Source organism: Hippocampus comes, unplaced genomic scaffold (assembly GCF_001891065.2).
Source record: "Hippocampus comes isolate QL1 unplaced genomic scaffold, H_comes_QL1_v1.1 scaffold189, whole genome shotgun sequence".
NCBI lineage: Eukaryota > Metazoa > Chordata > Actinopteri > Syngnathiformes > Syngnathidae > Hippocampus > Hippocampus comes.
In genome coordinates this window covers 186,109-200,420 of record NW_017804802.1, presented here as the reverse complement: position 1 = coordinate 200,420, position 14,312 = coordinate 186,109, and the positions used below count along the sequence as shown (strand labels likewise).

The 14,312-nt window shown below is 50.7% G+C and overlaps 1 protein-coding gene across 1 annotated transcript in view; it reads left to right on the top strand.

Moving 5' to 3' along the window:
• LOC109530038 (titin-like) overlaps positions 1–14,312 on the top strand; it is a 213,785-nt gene that overhangs the window by 47,361 nt on the left and 152,112 nt on the right. The window contains 1 exon segment of the mRNA XM_019893583.1: positions 13,501–13,779. Coding sequence (XP_019749142.1) covers positions 13,501–13,779 — 279 coding nt within the window.

Sequence of the window (14,312 nt, the reverse complement as noted above, 5' to 3'; positions counted from 1 at the left end):
CGAAGACAAAGTACAAACTCAGCCACACCTTAAAACTAAAGAGAGAGGAGAGGGAGCAAAAATAGTTGTGCCACCCAGGGACAAATATGCTGGAGAGTCACAGTATGAAAAGAGATTGAGAGCTGAGCACGTTGAATGTGAGGAGAAACCCCTGGCCCGAGGCACTGGGAAGCAGCAGCAAGTTCAGCAAATCACACAAAAGAAAGCTTCTCAACCTGAGACTGGCCGGCCAAAGCCTGAAGAAGTATTGTACGCAACGCCAAAAGAGCACACCTACAGCCAGAGAGACGTCAGAGTGGTAGCTCCTGGAGAAACCCAAGCCGCTGCAGTACTTTCAACCCACAATGTATTGGAAATAGACGTCCGACCAGAGGACATAGAAGACGACGGACTGTTGTCGCCTGAAGTCAAAGCACAAACGGAGCGACGCCTTAAAACTAAACCTCGAGGGAAGGCTCTAATGAGAGTTGAGCCAGCTGAGAACAAGCGGTGCGGAGAGTCCTTGAGGGAACAGTATGTGAGGAGCCTAGAAGCTGAGCGCATGGATTGTGAGGGAAAACTCCTGGCACTGCGGATCATGAAGTGGCAGCAAGGTATGGCAGAGGAGGAAACATCTCAACTGCGAGCTGGCCTGCCATTGCCAAAAGCTACACCGGATATGGAGTCAGAAGATGGAAGATTTCAATCTGAATCTGAAACTGGCATGCCAAAGCCCAGGGAGATGCCATCTATGGAGCCCGAAGAACACATTTACACCCAGGAGGAGGTAAGACAGGTCACTCCCGAAGAGACCAAAGCCACCCCCCCATGTTTCCGCCAATATCCTAGATTGAAGTGTAAGGGAACTGATCCGAAATCTGCCACACCTTCAACCAATAAATCCCCTCAAGTAGAAGTCAAGGCAGAGGAAATGGAAGACACGGACCTGCTTGTGCAGCCACAGGCATATCCCGGAGTCACAGAGCGATCAGAGACGCAGCCTAAAACTAAAGGTAGAGAAGAGCCAGCAAAAATGATCGAGCCAGCCGAGGACAAATGGTCTGGAGAGTGCTTGAGGGCGCAGGATGAGAAAAACCTGGAAGCTGAACAGAGTGAGTGTCAGGAAAAACACCTGGCTCCACAAATCAGGAATTGGCCGCAAAGCATAACGCAGGAGGAACCCTCTCAACCTGCAACCGTACCGTCTAAGCCCGAGGAAATACCCTACATGGAATCAGGAGGACCGGTTTACATTGACAATAAGAGCGACCCATATCGAGCAAAGCTAAATCAGCCTGCGATGGAGCGAACACAAAAGTCCACTGAAGCAGAAACTCCTCCCGCACTGAAACCCAGAGGGAAAAGGCAGCCAAGGGGACTGGAAACTCTATCTGTACTGCATGGACAAATGAAATTGCCCTCCAAGGCCGAAGATGTAGAGGAAAAGTTTTTGTTTGAGAAAACGAGTAAGGAGCAAGAACTTCAGCTGTCAATGGAAAATATCTCCGAGCTGAAGAAGTGTGAGCAGTTTGTAAGTGAAGAGGAAGCCCTGGCTCAGCGCATCATGAAATGGCAGCAAGATGTTCTGATTGAACAAGAAGAGGTCAATAAGCCGGACTGTGAGCGGACACATGCCCATCCCCCTATTCAGCCAGAGAGGAGCACCGAGGAAGGAAGAGGAGTGAACAGAATGGTCGCCCTAGAACCTCTTCGGCCACACGAGACGGTCCCCGGAAAGAAATCCTCCTTTGGAAGAACGTCGGAGGAGAAGTTCATGAGTCATTCAGACCCCAATCCACAGGGTGAGGGTAGGCCGTGTTCGCCTGTTGGCGTGTTGGCGACCGAGGGCCGTGAGGTCAGACTGCAGAGGGACAATGAGTACTTAGTCAGTGAAGAAGCGGCTCAGGCCCAGCATCTTCTTCGATGGCCACCAGATGTGGTCAAACCAGGGGGAGTAGCTGACCTGGAGTCTGACTGGGCTTTTGATTTACCGGCTAAATCCTTACCTGATGACGTCTCTCTTCCACATATGGAGGCTCCAACGAGACCTTCACCCATTTCTGGACAAAATGAGGTGCATCTGACTGCGGATGGAGCCGAAGCTCGCGTGACCCATTCAATTCTTCACCATGTTGATTATAAGCCAGCTACACCATCAGATCCTCAGCATCCACTTGTACCAAAGCAGGTGGAATCCATGACTGAGACAAAAGAAGATGCTGGTGATGTTTCACCGTTTCAAAGATATTCACCCTCACCACCTGCCGTTGTCTTTCCAGTAAGCTGTAGACTTTGCTCCCCATTGCTGGGTACTCATGAAGAGTCATTAGTTGGCAGACATTCCCCATCACACTGTCCTCAGAGAATTGAGTCTGAACACATGCTGACGAAGGAGGCGTATCCTTCGTCAGCATCCAGGAACCAGGAGAGGAGCATGGGAACATTTGTGGAAAACAGCCAGGAGAAACCACACGCCGATCTGGTGGCTGTGGGAAAACAAGTCAGCAAGAAGTTCTCAACAGTCAAAGATGAAAGCCATAAGGTGTTGTCGGAACACGGGACTGTAGCAAAGATCAAGATGAGAAGCCACGAGCAGGACATTTCCTTGGGTGCTAACCCAACTCCAGCATCCGTGATGCCCCAGGAACCAAGTGCTGAGGGTTGTTATCCGATGTTTGTAAAAGAAATCTCCTCACTTCAAGTTGGAGTCGGTGAGATGTCAGAGTTGAGCTGCCAGTTTCGAGGTGACCCTCTGCCTCAAGTCACGTGGCTCAGGGATGGACACGCATTGGTCCACAACCCCGACTATGACATCACAGTAAAGTCTGACAAGTCAACGCTGACCATCTTCTATCCGACCGCAAACCATGAAGGGACGTACGAGTGCGTCATCAGTAACAAACATGGAAAGGCAATCTGCTGTGCTGATGTGGAGCTCTCAGAAAAAAAGATTCTCTCACAGGAGGCATTTGCAGGGGAGTTTGGGAGGGGAGCGAAACCTCACGACAGTCAAGGAGAAGCTTGCAGTGAAACATTCATCCAGCAGTACCTCAGTACCTCAGATGCGGATCATTCACCTCCTGTGGACATCAGAATTGACGCCTCCACCCATGACCCCGCGAGGATGGAGGAGTGCGGTGAAAGTCGACCTCAGGACTGCCCCGAGTTGACTTCAGACTGGCGAATCAGTCAGACTGGCGAGCACAAATTTATTTCCTCCCTCGATGCTCTTGCTCAAATTCCTCGTGTGGTCAAAGCGTTGGAGAGCCTCAACTGCCCAGAGGGTCAGACGGCCATGTTGGAATGTGTTGTCACGGCTGAACCTTCCCCGCCGGAGGTCACATGGTTTTGCAACGATATTCTTCTCGAAACGACGGCAGGAAAATACAGGGCAGAAGTTGATGGTCTGGTACACAAGCTTTACGTTAGCTCTTTTACTCGGACTGATGTCGGCGTGTACAAATGTGTCGCAAAAAATAAGGTGGGGGAGGTGTCGTGCACCTGTGATGTGTTCTGTCAAGATGTAAAGCTTGTTGGCTTCATCGAAGACAAAGGTGTCATGGAGACAAAGAAGAAACACCCCTCGCACCAGGTGCCATCGAAATCCACATCGGGTGGATACAGGGAGCCCCCACTTATCTCTGGATGTGGGCTGCAACAGTCAGCTGCTGTGATAAAAGTGTGTCAGATTAAACAAGCCTTTGAGTCAAACTCGGCTCCTACTTCATTTCAGAAGCAGCGAGAGGAACTACTTTCCCCTGTGGAGTTCAGACCTGCAGTGACCAGTCCTCGTGATGAAATACAGGAGCACCCAGTCACACCTGACCATGGCAGTGTCCCTACTGATCCTTTGGTGGTAACCCACTTGCCATGCCTATCCCTAACTGTTTCTTCAGCCACCTCGATGGAGAAAGTCTTCGAAACCAGTCCGGTAGCCGCAAACATCGAGGAGGTAGCCGTCAAACAATTTGTGGAGGGAGAACGCGAGTCTTTGGAGCTTGACTGGCCAACACCCCAAAAATCAGCTCACGTTCCACAACCCCTGACAGAAGGCCAAGTAAGGGTGGTAGGCGAGGAGAAAAAGGCGCACGGGTTCGACAAAACTGGCGGCTTCGTTCCATACCAGTCTGATAAAGTTTCATTCAAGACCCTAGATCCAACCGACCAAGCAGAGAACTCTCCAAGATTGCCCGAATCACCAAAGTCTGAAAAACCAAGTGAAGCCTTGAAGTCTGAAGGCGTTGCAGAGGTGCAGGGTTATGTCGTCGAGGAGAAATCCACTGATGTTGTGAGAGACCCGATGCAAGAGGTTAAGACAGGTAGCAGCGGGCAGTTGGAGGTGGAGAGCGTTTCTCTCCCTGAGCCATCGTTGGATAGCGGTGTGTTTTTCAGTGGGCCGGCTTCCCAGGTCAGTCTGATGCCGGCAGTGCAATTAACTGCTGCCGATGCAGTCGGGACCGAGAAAGGTCCCGATGAACTTGATGTTGTGGAAAATCTGGAATCACTCGTTGCGCAACCAAATGTTGGGGGTCCCGAACATGTCACATCCAAGAGCCATTGTTCTAGAACCTCTGAGGGTGGACAAGCAGGGGGAGCTGCATTTGGCATCATGGAGGAAGAAGAGGTGACTTTTGGTGCAGTGTTTGACTATTACAACCCTCCGACAGACTGGGGACGGCCACTCTCCCCCGAGTCTGAGATGTCGATAGAGATCGGCAGCACAGTTAGTGAGGAGGTAGGAGAGGTCACTGAGAGCTTCTCCACACCACGCTCATCCACAGAGGTCTCACAGCCGACTTTCCATACACCCAAGTCTCCGAGTTCCTTCCACACCTTGAGTTCTCCCAATTCCTTCCATACCCCTAATTCTCCCAATTCCTTCCATACTCCTAGTTCTGATACAGCAGGCGGTTTTGAGACCCCTCCAGAGTTTCCATGCTCCCCCACACAAACGAGACCCTTGTCAGACCCCAGGGACGGGTTTTTCTCACCCGTCCAGTTCTTCGCGTCTCCTGTGGATAAGGGCACGGCGAGTGTACCAGCTGAGGTAAATGTAGATGAGCCGTGGTTGCTTTCCGGGAGGAGCGGCTCTTTTAGTCCCGCCTCCCATCAGGAGAAGGTGCACGGAATCCCGCCTGCCTTCCTTAAACCTCTCACTAAGAAAAGAGTCTTTGAAAATGACTCTCTGACCTTTCTTGCTGAGGTATTTGGCCTCCCATCGCCTGAGGTGCAATGGTTCTGCAACAAAAGCCGGCTGTTGGCTGACAAGCGGATCCTTATGGAGCGAGATGGTGACAGCATCTCTCTCACGATTCGCCCTGTCACCAAAGCTGACCAGGGAGAATACATCTGCCACGCCGTCAATGATGTTGGCGAGGCCCGAAGCGTTGCCTTCGTGGTCGTGGTGTCGCAGGAAGCGAGGCTCACGCGCGCCCCGCCCGCAGTTACCCATCAGCACGTGATGGAGTTTGATGTGGAGAAGGATGACTCTTCTCGCTCACCTTCTCCCCAGGAGATCTTGTTGGAGGTGGAACTGGATGAAAGTCAGGTGAAGGAATTTGAGAAACGGGTGAAGATCATCACCATTCCCGAGTACACAGCCGATAGCAAGAGCATGATTGTATCCCTGGATGTCATTCCGAGTATTTACGAGGAGGGCACCGTGGGCTTTGTAACCCAGGAGCACGAAAATCTGAAAATAGCTTTTGAGGTGACCGAGATGCCGCCACGGTTTATCAATCCCATCTGTGACGTGCAAAGCTCACAGGGTTCCACCGTCATGTTTGAATGTTCGCTGATGGGAATTCCGTCTCCCGTCGTGTCCTGGTTCAAAGGGGACAAAAAAATTCCTCCCAACGACAGACGGTACCTGCACTCATCCGACGGTGACAACCATTTCCTGAAGATCTGTAACGTTGCGGCGCAGGACGGCGGCATGTACACTTGCAGCGCTGTCAATGTTGTCGGCGAAACACTGTGCAGAGCCTCGCTGGTGCTGCTCAGCACCAAGGAATACTCTGGACTGACCAGAGGCAGGGAGCTGACAGCCGTGTCTCTTGGCAGCGCCATAGTCCAGCCACAGAAGTTTGACTTGCTCGTCGGAAACTCAGCGGCGGACGGCGGACAGATGTCAGAGATTGAACTTGAGTTTGAGTTTCAGCGGGAGGCCGATGAGTCTCAGCGTGCCGTCCGGCTGGTGGCCAACGCGGATGGGGAGATGAGCGAAGACCGGTACATGAGCATCAACTTTGACGTGTTTGCCGAGTCCGCCAAAGAGGACAAGGTGGATTTCAAGGGAAAGTCCACCGACTTGTGTAGCTTTGAGTTCCAGGTGACCGAGATGGCCCCGAGGTGTGTCATTCCCTTGACGGATGTGACTGCCTCCGTTGGTGCGCCGGTCATCCTGCAATGTCTGGTTAGTGGGAAGCCAAAGCCCACAGCTGAGTGGTACAAAGATGGGGAGCGCATCACCGACAGCAGGCACATCATTCAGGAAAAAAACGCAGGCCACTTTAACCTTCTCATTACCAACGCCAGCCAGGGCGACGCTGGCGAATACCGATGCTTGATCCAGAACGCAGCCGGATGGATCGAAACTTCAGCGCTGCTGAAGGTCTTTTAGAGAAATGTGTTTGTGCAGATTCTCGGTCCGATAGGTTGAAGCGAAGCAGTTGAACTCTTGGTTGTTGAAGACGTTTTACCTCGTAACCGGAAGGGGTCTTCCTCTGTTTAGTAAGGCTCTTTGCAGTTTGACATAGATGGCCTCTTTCACACTCTCCTTGAAACCAGCGGTCCTCTCTGTCCATAACTTTGGAATTCCTTTCAAATGATGTCGCCACTTACTGTTTTCCGAAACCAGTGGTTCTCGTTTATTTTCTGTGATGCCAACCACCCCAGGAATAAGAAAATATCGTGCCCCACCCCATCTCCCCTCAACTCTTCTCCATGACCATAAAGGATACCACTTGACTAGAAAAGGGTTACAAGTACAGCTCGACATATCGTTGTATCCTTAACATGAAAGAAAACGAAAAAAAAGAATCCAAGATTCCAATTGAGAAGTGGCCACTAATGAATCATTTGACGAGACGTCCGTTCACTAGCCACACTTGGCAACAACAACCGCCCTCGTATGACCGCACCCACCAGACGCCTCACCAGGGGAGACTCTCAAGCGTGTTCAGTGAAGTAGCGATGAAGTCGCTCGGATTAAAGGTGAAACGTTTTGGACAACCAACAAGAGTCCATTCGGTGTTGTTGAACTTGATCGGATATCCAGAATAACATAATAATAATAATAATAATAACAATAGTTAGAAGCTTTACACACATCAGGAGTTCTTCAAGTTGCCTGCTTACTTCTCTTTAGTTTTGGGCTGTTAAGGTAAATTAGTTTAGGACTCTCACCCAAAAATTTGTCATTCTTGTCGTCGTGTTGAGGATTTAAAAAAAAAGAAGCTGCTTGAGATTTGCTGTAAGGCCAAAGTCATTGAAAACAGGAGAGAAAGTGGACTGGAAAAGTCACTTGTCTTCTCAAAACCCAAACACGATGCGTTCCTTGCATTTTATTGGGTTGTAGTTCTAAAACAGTTCAAGAAAAATGCTTTTTTTTTTTTTTTGTTCCCCGGTGACAGACCATTGTTGACTCGTAGATGTATGTGAGATGCTTGCGTGGTTTGTCGTCCGGCCCCCCGCGATGCTTCTCAAAAGGTCACAGAGTGCTTCTGGATTTGTAAATATGCCCTCATCTTTTTGGTTTTGTGAACACAACAGAGATCTTTGACATGTACAAATGTGTTGTTTGTCTTAGAGTTTATACAATAAAAGTTGAACCGCAATCAGTCTTTTGTTTTTTGTTTTTTTTCCTGTGGTCTCACAGAAAAGCACGTAACTTGTCAAATGTGTGAATGTCATGCGTTAATAACTGAAGCACGGAGTGATGAGAGAGAACCCGCTGATTCTTGCGGCCCACGTTACGGCCAGTATGCAACGCGCTTTGGGCTAATCGGGCTGATTTGGAACCCCAATTCACCGCTTCCAATGAAAGTCGGCAATGGCCCTCAGAGGTCTCCACAGATAATCCTGAGTGAGGGATTATATGTGAGCCGTGATAAGGCCTTTGTCTTGGGGGCACGTCACCAATGCTTATGTGATTTGGATGTTAAATGAAGCTAGAACCAGTCAGGCAGTTTGATGAAGCTAATGCTACCACTCCTGCTACCACCGGCACCCTTATCACTTACGCTATCTAAGACGACACCTACTGCTACCACCACCACCATTACAACCCCCCCGCCCCCCCACCCCCAACCGGTTCAGGGTTACGATACGCCGGCGACTCTCATGACGAGAAGCGGATTCGAAAATGGATGGGCGGGTGTCCATAGATCCTCCAAAACTCTGAATTAACTTTCGTGCCTCATAAAAAGAACATGACAAAAGTCAGCCATTCAGAGGTACTCCAAATTTGACCTCTCTCACCAACAACATCCTGATCTTTTCCTTGGAAAGCTTTGTACAGAATTTGACTTTTTTTTTTTTTTTTCTTCTCCAAAATCCGGATACTCTGACTTGTATGGAGAATGCCACAAATATTTCAAGAATGTTTTGTGCTATTCAAGATGGTTGTCAGTGAAAACATAACGGTAGCACTGTGTAATGAGATTTTTGTCGTGCTAGTCTCCCTCCTCTTATACAAAGAAGATGAGAAATAAAAAAACAACTAAGACTGCCAAAGAAAGATAAACACTGATGGAAAAAGGTACTAGTAGTCCTATTTTGTCAGTTTGGGGACAGGGCCTTGACAAAAATCTTAGTCCTCAACTTAAATCTACCCCATGGAAAGAATGGCGTGACAATATTTCTCTTGTGGCAGGATGCATTTTGCCCTCTTTCTGTCTGGCTGAGATGACTATTTTTCTTATCGGTCTTGCTCGATGTTTTCCGACAGAACGTTCTCTCACCACCGTCACCACCGTGGAGGAGCAAGAGGAGACCTACTACACCGGTGTCGAGTTGCCTCACAAAACAAAAACACTTGAACTCATGCCAGAGCCCAAACGTTACTCTTCCGCCATAGAGAAGAAAAAGGAAAAGCCGGTGTTCCTCACCCAGCTCTCGTCAGTGGCAGCGATCGCCGGAGAGAGCGCCACCTTTAGTGTCAAAGTGTCTGGCATCCCAAAGCCCACCGTTCAGTGGTCTCGCGATGGGAAAACGATCAAGAGTTCTTCCGTTTATAAGCTTGTCGAGGAGAAGGAAGAGTTTACCTTAATTATCAATCGCGTCACATCGGAGCACCAAGGCGAGTATTCCTGCACCGCCTCCAACAGGTTTGGCCAGACCACGTGCTCCACATACCTGGAGGTGAAAAAGGAAGACCTTAGCCAGGCAGAGAAGTGGGTCGAGAAAATGTTTCAGTACACGGGCAAACCTCCCACCTTCTTAACGCAGATCCAACCCGTGAGCTGCTCAGCAGGGACAGAGGTTCGTTTTCATTACCAAGTTGTTGGGGATCCGGTCCCCAAAGTCCAGTGGTTCAAAGGTACGGTTGAGATCCAGTCTAGTCCCAAGCGTGCCGTTACCACTAATCCAGACGGGTCTGGCTTTATTACCGTCAAGGATGTCACACAGGAAGACAGTGGCATGTACACATGTAAAGCTTCTAACCAGTTTGGGGAGGCATCTAGTGGAGCGGAGCTGGTTGTGCTCCGGGAATCTCGTTCTGTGTCTCACAAACAGCAGGTTGAGGTCCAGAAAAAAAGTTATAAAGTTTCCAAGACAGAACAGGCTACGGAGTCTCGCCTTTACCAGGTCAGCCTCCCAGGCCAGGATGGGGTCAGCTCGGATCAGATGGTGTATACAATCGGGACTGAAGACCGGCGGGTTATTCCCAGCGAGCAAGTGGGCTCCCTCACGGAGCTGGATATCTCTGCCGCCACCATTCACCGCGAGAAGCTGACCCATCAGGCAGCAGTGCTTCAGTGTCTCGAGGTAGAGGAGAGAGTTTCCGAGGTGTCCACCCGCCCGGCCCAAGTTTCAGCTGTTCCTCAAAAGCAGCTTCACATGGCTGCTTTCACATCATCTATTGAGGAGAGTCAGGGCCTCACAGAGCAGCACTGTGACCGCATTCAGAGCCCCGAGGTGATTGAGCTCCAGGCAAGTAGGGAGGAGAGGTCGCATGTGATGTCGGCTGTCGCCGAGGAGCTTACCCCTCTTTCGACCACCAGCACCAAGCCGCTGGCTGACAGAAAGGCCGCGTCGGTCAAGCCGAGATCGGAGCCCAGGCATCTAGTTAGCGGGCATCAGGTGGAATCACAGATGGCGGTTATGAAAGAACAGTCCCAAGAGCTTTCTGGGGCACAGGAAGAGAAAGGTTACAAGGTGAAAGAGGGGGTTAAAATCCTGTACTCCGCCCAATCTGCAGAGAAGTATGCTCTTCCAGAGGGTCACACCGCCGAGCTAGCGACAGCCGACTCTGCCGTTAAGACTTCTGTCAAGCAAGAGCAACATCGCCTCGTTCTGGCCTCAGTAAGTGAATCCAAACACACTCTGGCCAAAGAGACGGACTTCCCCGTGCAGACACCAGCAGAGGAGACAGCCCTCCTGTGTAAGGACCGCATGATGAAAGTCAGTGTATCTGCGGAGGAAAAGTACCCGCTCCGGGCCGAGTCCTCCCAGCAATTGCCGTCTCTGGACAGCGCCAGATCCATTCAGTCCCAGTTAGAAGGGGAGCAGCTGTTACACTTGCAGGTCATCACCGATCAAAACCTGCTCCCCTCTGAAACCAGTTTCACTTGCGAGAAACCCAACGCAGAGCAGGCGGGGACCAGGAAAAGTCCTGCTGTGTTGCACTCAGTCAGCCAGGATGAGCAGATGACAGTGGTTTGTGAGGGCACGTCTGCGTTTGAGACCAGGACGAGTACTGTTGCTGTTCAGCCGAGTAAGGAGTCCCCCTCCCTGCTTCATCTCCAGTCAAGCCAGACTGTTGATGTGCTTCCCAAAGAAGATATTCTTGTGACTGAGAAGCCCGAACACCAGACAGCTACACAGAAAGCCGAAAAGGTTCGTAGTCACACAGCTATCTCTGAGGAGAAACTTCAGCTGACTGCAGATCAGCACTCAGAGCTAGATTTGTCTGTGACTGGAGTTCAGTCTCAACTTCGAACTGAGCCCAGGCCTCAGAACATCCTCCAGCTGTCTTTTCAGCCCATTCAACTGCCCAAGGAGATGCCAGTCACTTCTGATGCTAAGCAGCAGCGAGCGCTGGTGCAGAAGGAGGATCGTTGGAATGTGATGCACCTCACCAGTGTAGCGGAGAGTCAGGCGATTGAGGCGGGACATACGGAGAGCCTGGTGGCTGTGGACCAAGTCACCTGCGAGACCGCCGTAGAGCCAAAGGTCCCCGCAGAGCCTGTCCAGGTTGAGGAGAAGGAGATATGCACTGAGAGCAGTGAAATCCTCCAAGCGGCAGAGCAGGACTTTGCAGTCCAGATCCAGGAAGGCCAGTCGGTTAGGCAGTCGATAATGATGGATGAGAAGCAAGTCCTAACGGGCGAGCTCCTCTCTCGAGAGATTATCAAACCCGAGTCCGCTAGAGTCACAGCTGCGAAGCAGGCCCAGCTGTCTCTGCTTGCGTCAGAGTCCAAAGACAGCACAACTCTTCCCAAAGAGATCATGTTTGTGCTTCAGATGCCAAAAGCATCCAGTGTCAGCATACGTCGTCAGCTCAGGAATGCTCTTCAGTCTGCGGTAGCATGTGAGCAACCCGTGTTGCTGGCTGATGTCGTCGGAGGGCTCCAGGCGGCCGAAGTACAGGAAGTCAAAGTTCAGAGAGAACCCAGGTACACACTGTTTACGTACCTGATCACATCAACAGGCACACCTTTGGAAATCACATTGGCTTTCCAGGGTGAATATCCTCGCACAGCTGACCTCAGAAGTGAGCTTCAGGCAGCTTTCCATTCCATGGTACACCAGGAGGCTCACGTTCTGACTTTAGATCAGCCCGGCACCATGCAGCTAGACAAGCCTCAGAGGGCGCAGGTCTCTTCGGCCCGCTCGAAACAAGTCAGTTCCTCCATTGTGCAGACGGTGAGTGTGGCAGAGAGCTCGGTGGACTTTACTGCCGTTGAATCTCAAGCAGCAACCCTCAGGAACGAGTCCAAAATGGCGCTGGAGTGCGCCTCAGCTCAACAGCAGGTTGTAGTCCAGGAATCCATGGAAGCGAGGGGGGCCCAGTCCTTTTCATCGCAGGTCCAAGTTTCTACCGAGGCCCATGTGGCTTTTGAGCAGTCGGCGGTGGTGTCCAGACAGGAGGTGAAGTCAGCAGTAAAGAGCCAACGCAAAGCCGAAGGGACCGCGGTGCTTACCGCTACCCTGCCTCCCACCTCAGCTCCCTCCGAACAGGCTCAGGGCGTTAGCGTCGTGGAGGATAGGATGGAGCAGGTTTTCAAAGAGGAGATTTCAGTCCCTAGCCCAGAACCGAGGGAGCGTCCCCTGATAGTTGCCAGTCTGGAAGATGTAAAGGTTGAGGGCGTTAGCATCGTGGAGGATAGGACGGAGCGGGTTTTCAAAGAGGAGATTTCAGTCCCTAGCCCAGAACCGAGGGAGCGTCCCCTGATAGTTGCCAGTCTGGAAGATGTAAAGGTTGAGGGCGTTAGCATCGTGGAGGATAGGACGGAGCAGGTTTTCAAACAGGAGATTTCAGTCCCTAGCCCAGGACCGAAAGAGCGTCCCCTGATAGTTGCCAATCTAGAAGATGTAACGGTTGAGGAGGACACGGCCGTAACGCTGAGGGCTAGCATCAAATATGTCACCCAGGTCAAGTGGTTCCTCAATGGGCAACTGCTGCAATCTGGCAATGAGTTCAAGTGTTTCACGGAGCTCGACACGCACTCGCTAGTTATCAGAAAAGTTGTCAAGGAGAAACACGAAGGAGAATATGTTTGTGAGGCTGAGAATGAAGCTGGCCGAGCAACAACATCTTCCAGACTCACAGTGGTCTCAAGAGGTTTGACTTCAAGAAAAATCCATGTTCCATTTTTTCATCCCTTGCCATTTCATCCATTTCCTTTGTCGTTTCATTCCGTGAGAGTCCCTTATAATTCACGCACATGTGTTTCATTTGTCTTTCAAATGTTCCCATTTCACTCAACTCACCTCATCTCGTATTTTTGCACTTAACTGTCTGAAGATCAGAAGCAGCACTCACTGGGTGCCTGGTGCTGGCTTTCAGGCCACCTTCATGGTCTGTCTTGGTCCATTCTCCACGTGTCTGCATGCTTTCAAGACTTCAACCTCCTTTTTTTTTTCCATCGGTAGCCTGAACCCAAGCCCAAGGAAAACCACCTGAAATCCGGTTTCACAATTCCAGGGCATGTGTTCATGCTACCCGTTTTCTTTTCAGAGAATGAAATAACATCCACCATCTGTCTCCCTTCTGTCTGTCTGTGTTCTCCATGAAATCTATCCAGCCATGAGTTTACTGACATTCATCTTCTTCTTTGTCCATGTGCGCCTCAGTGCCACCCATCTTTAAGCAGAGAATCGCCCCTCTGGAGATAAACGTCGGCAGCCGTGCCATATTTGAGTGCGAGATCGAGGAGGCCCCCAGCGTGACCTTCAAGTGGTACAAGTCCGGTGTGGAGATCAAGCAAAGCAAGAAGTACCGCATCATCACCCGGGACGATGGATCTTGCCTGGAAGTCTTGAACCCTGTCAAAGCCGACAGTGGAGAATTCAGCTGCAAGGCCACCAACCAGCACGGCGTCGCCAGTTGCAGCGCCTCTCTGGCAGTCACTGGTAAGTCTTCCTGTTGCAAGCTTCCTTATGCTGTGAAACTGTGAAAGAAAAGAAAAAAAAATCTGGGTGTGATTTTTTTTCTTTTTTTTGGGGGGGTGGGGGGCAACCTTGGACCTATAAATGTAGTCAAGACAGAAATGGCCTCTTACAGTGGTGAGCTGCCAGGTCTGGTTTTCGTGCTTGCGCTTTCTAAGATATTTTCTACCTGCTTTCCGTAGAAATGTACCCGCCGATTTTTGTATCAGAACCAGAGCCCGTGACATCTTATGTGGGAAAAACGGCCGTGTTCCAGTGCTCGCTCACTGGCTCGGCACCCATAGAGGTGGTCTGGCACAAAGACAACATCGCCATCTCACCCTCAGACCACTATGCTATGAGGTGCGACAAGAACAAGTACTCCCTGCAAATCTCCAATCTTGAGCCCGGCCATCAGGGAGTGTACCTATGCAAGGCGTCCAACAGCGTTGGCGCCGCTACTTTTAGCACAGAACTCCAAGTCATCAACAAGCCCAAATTCGTGAAGACCTTTGAGC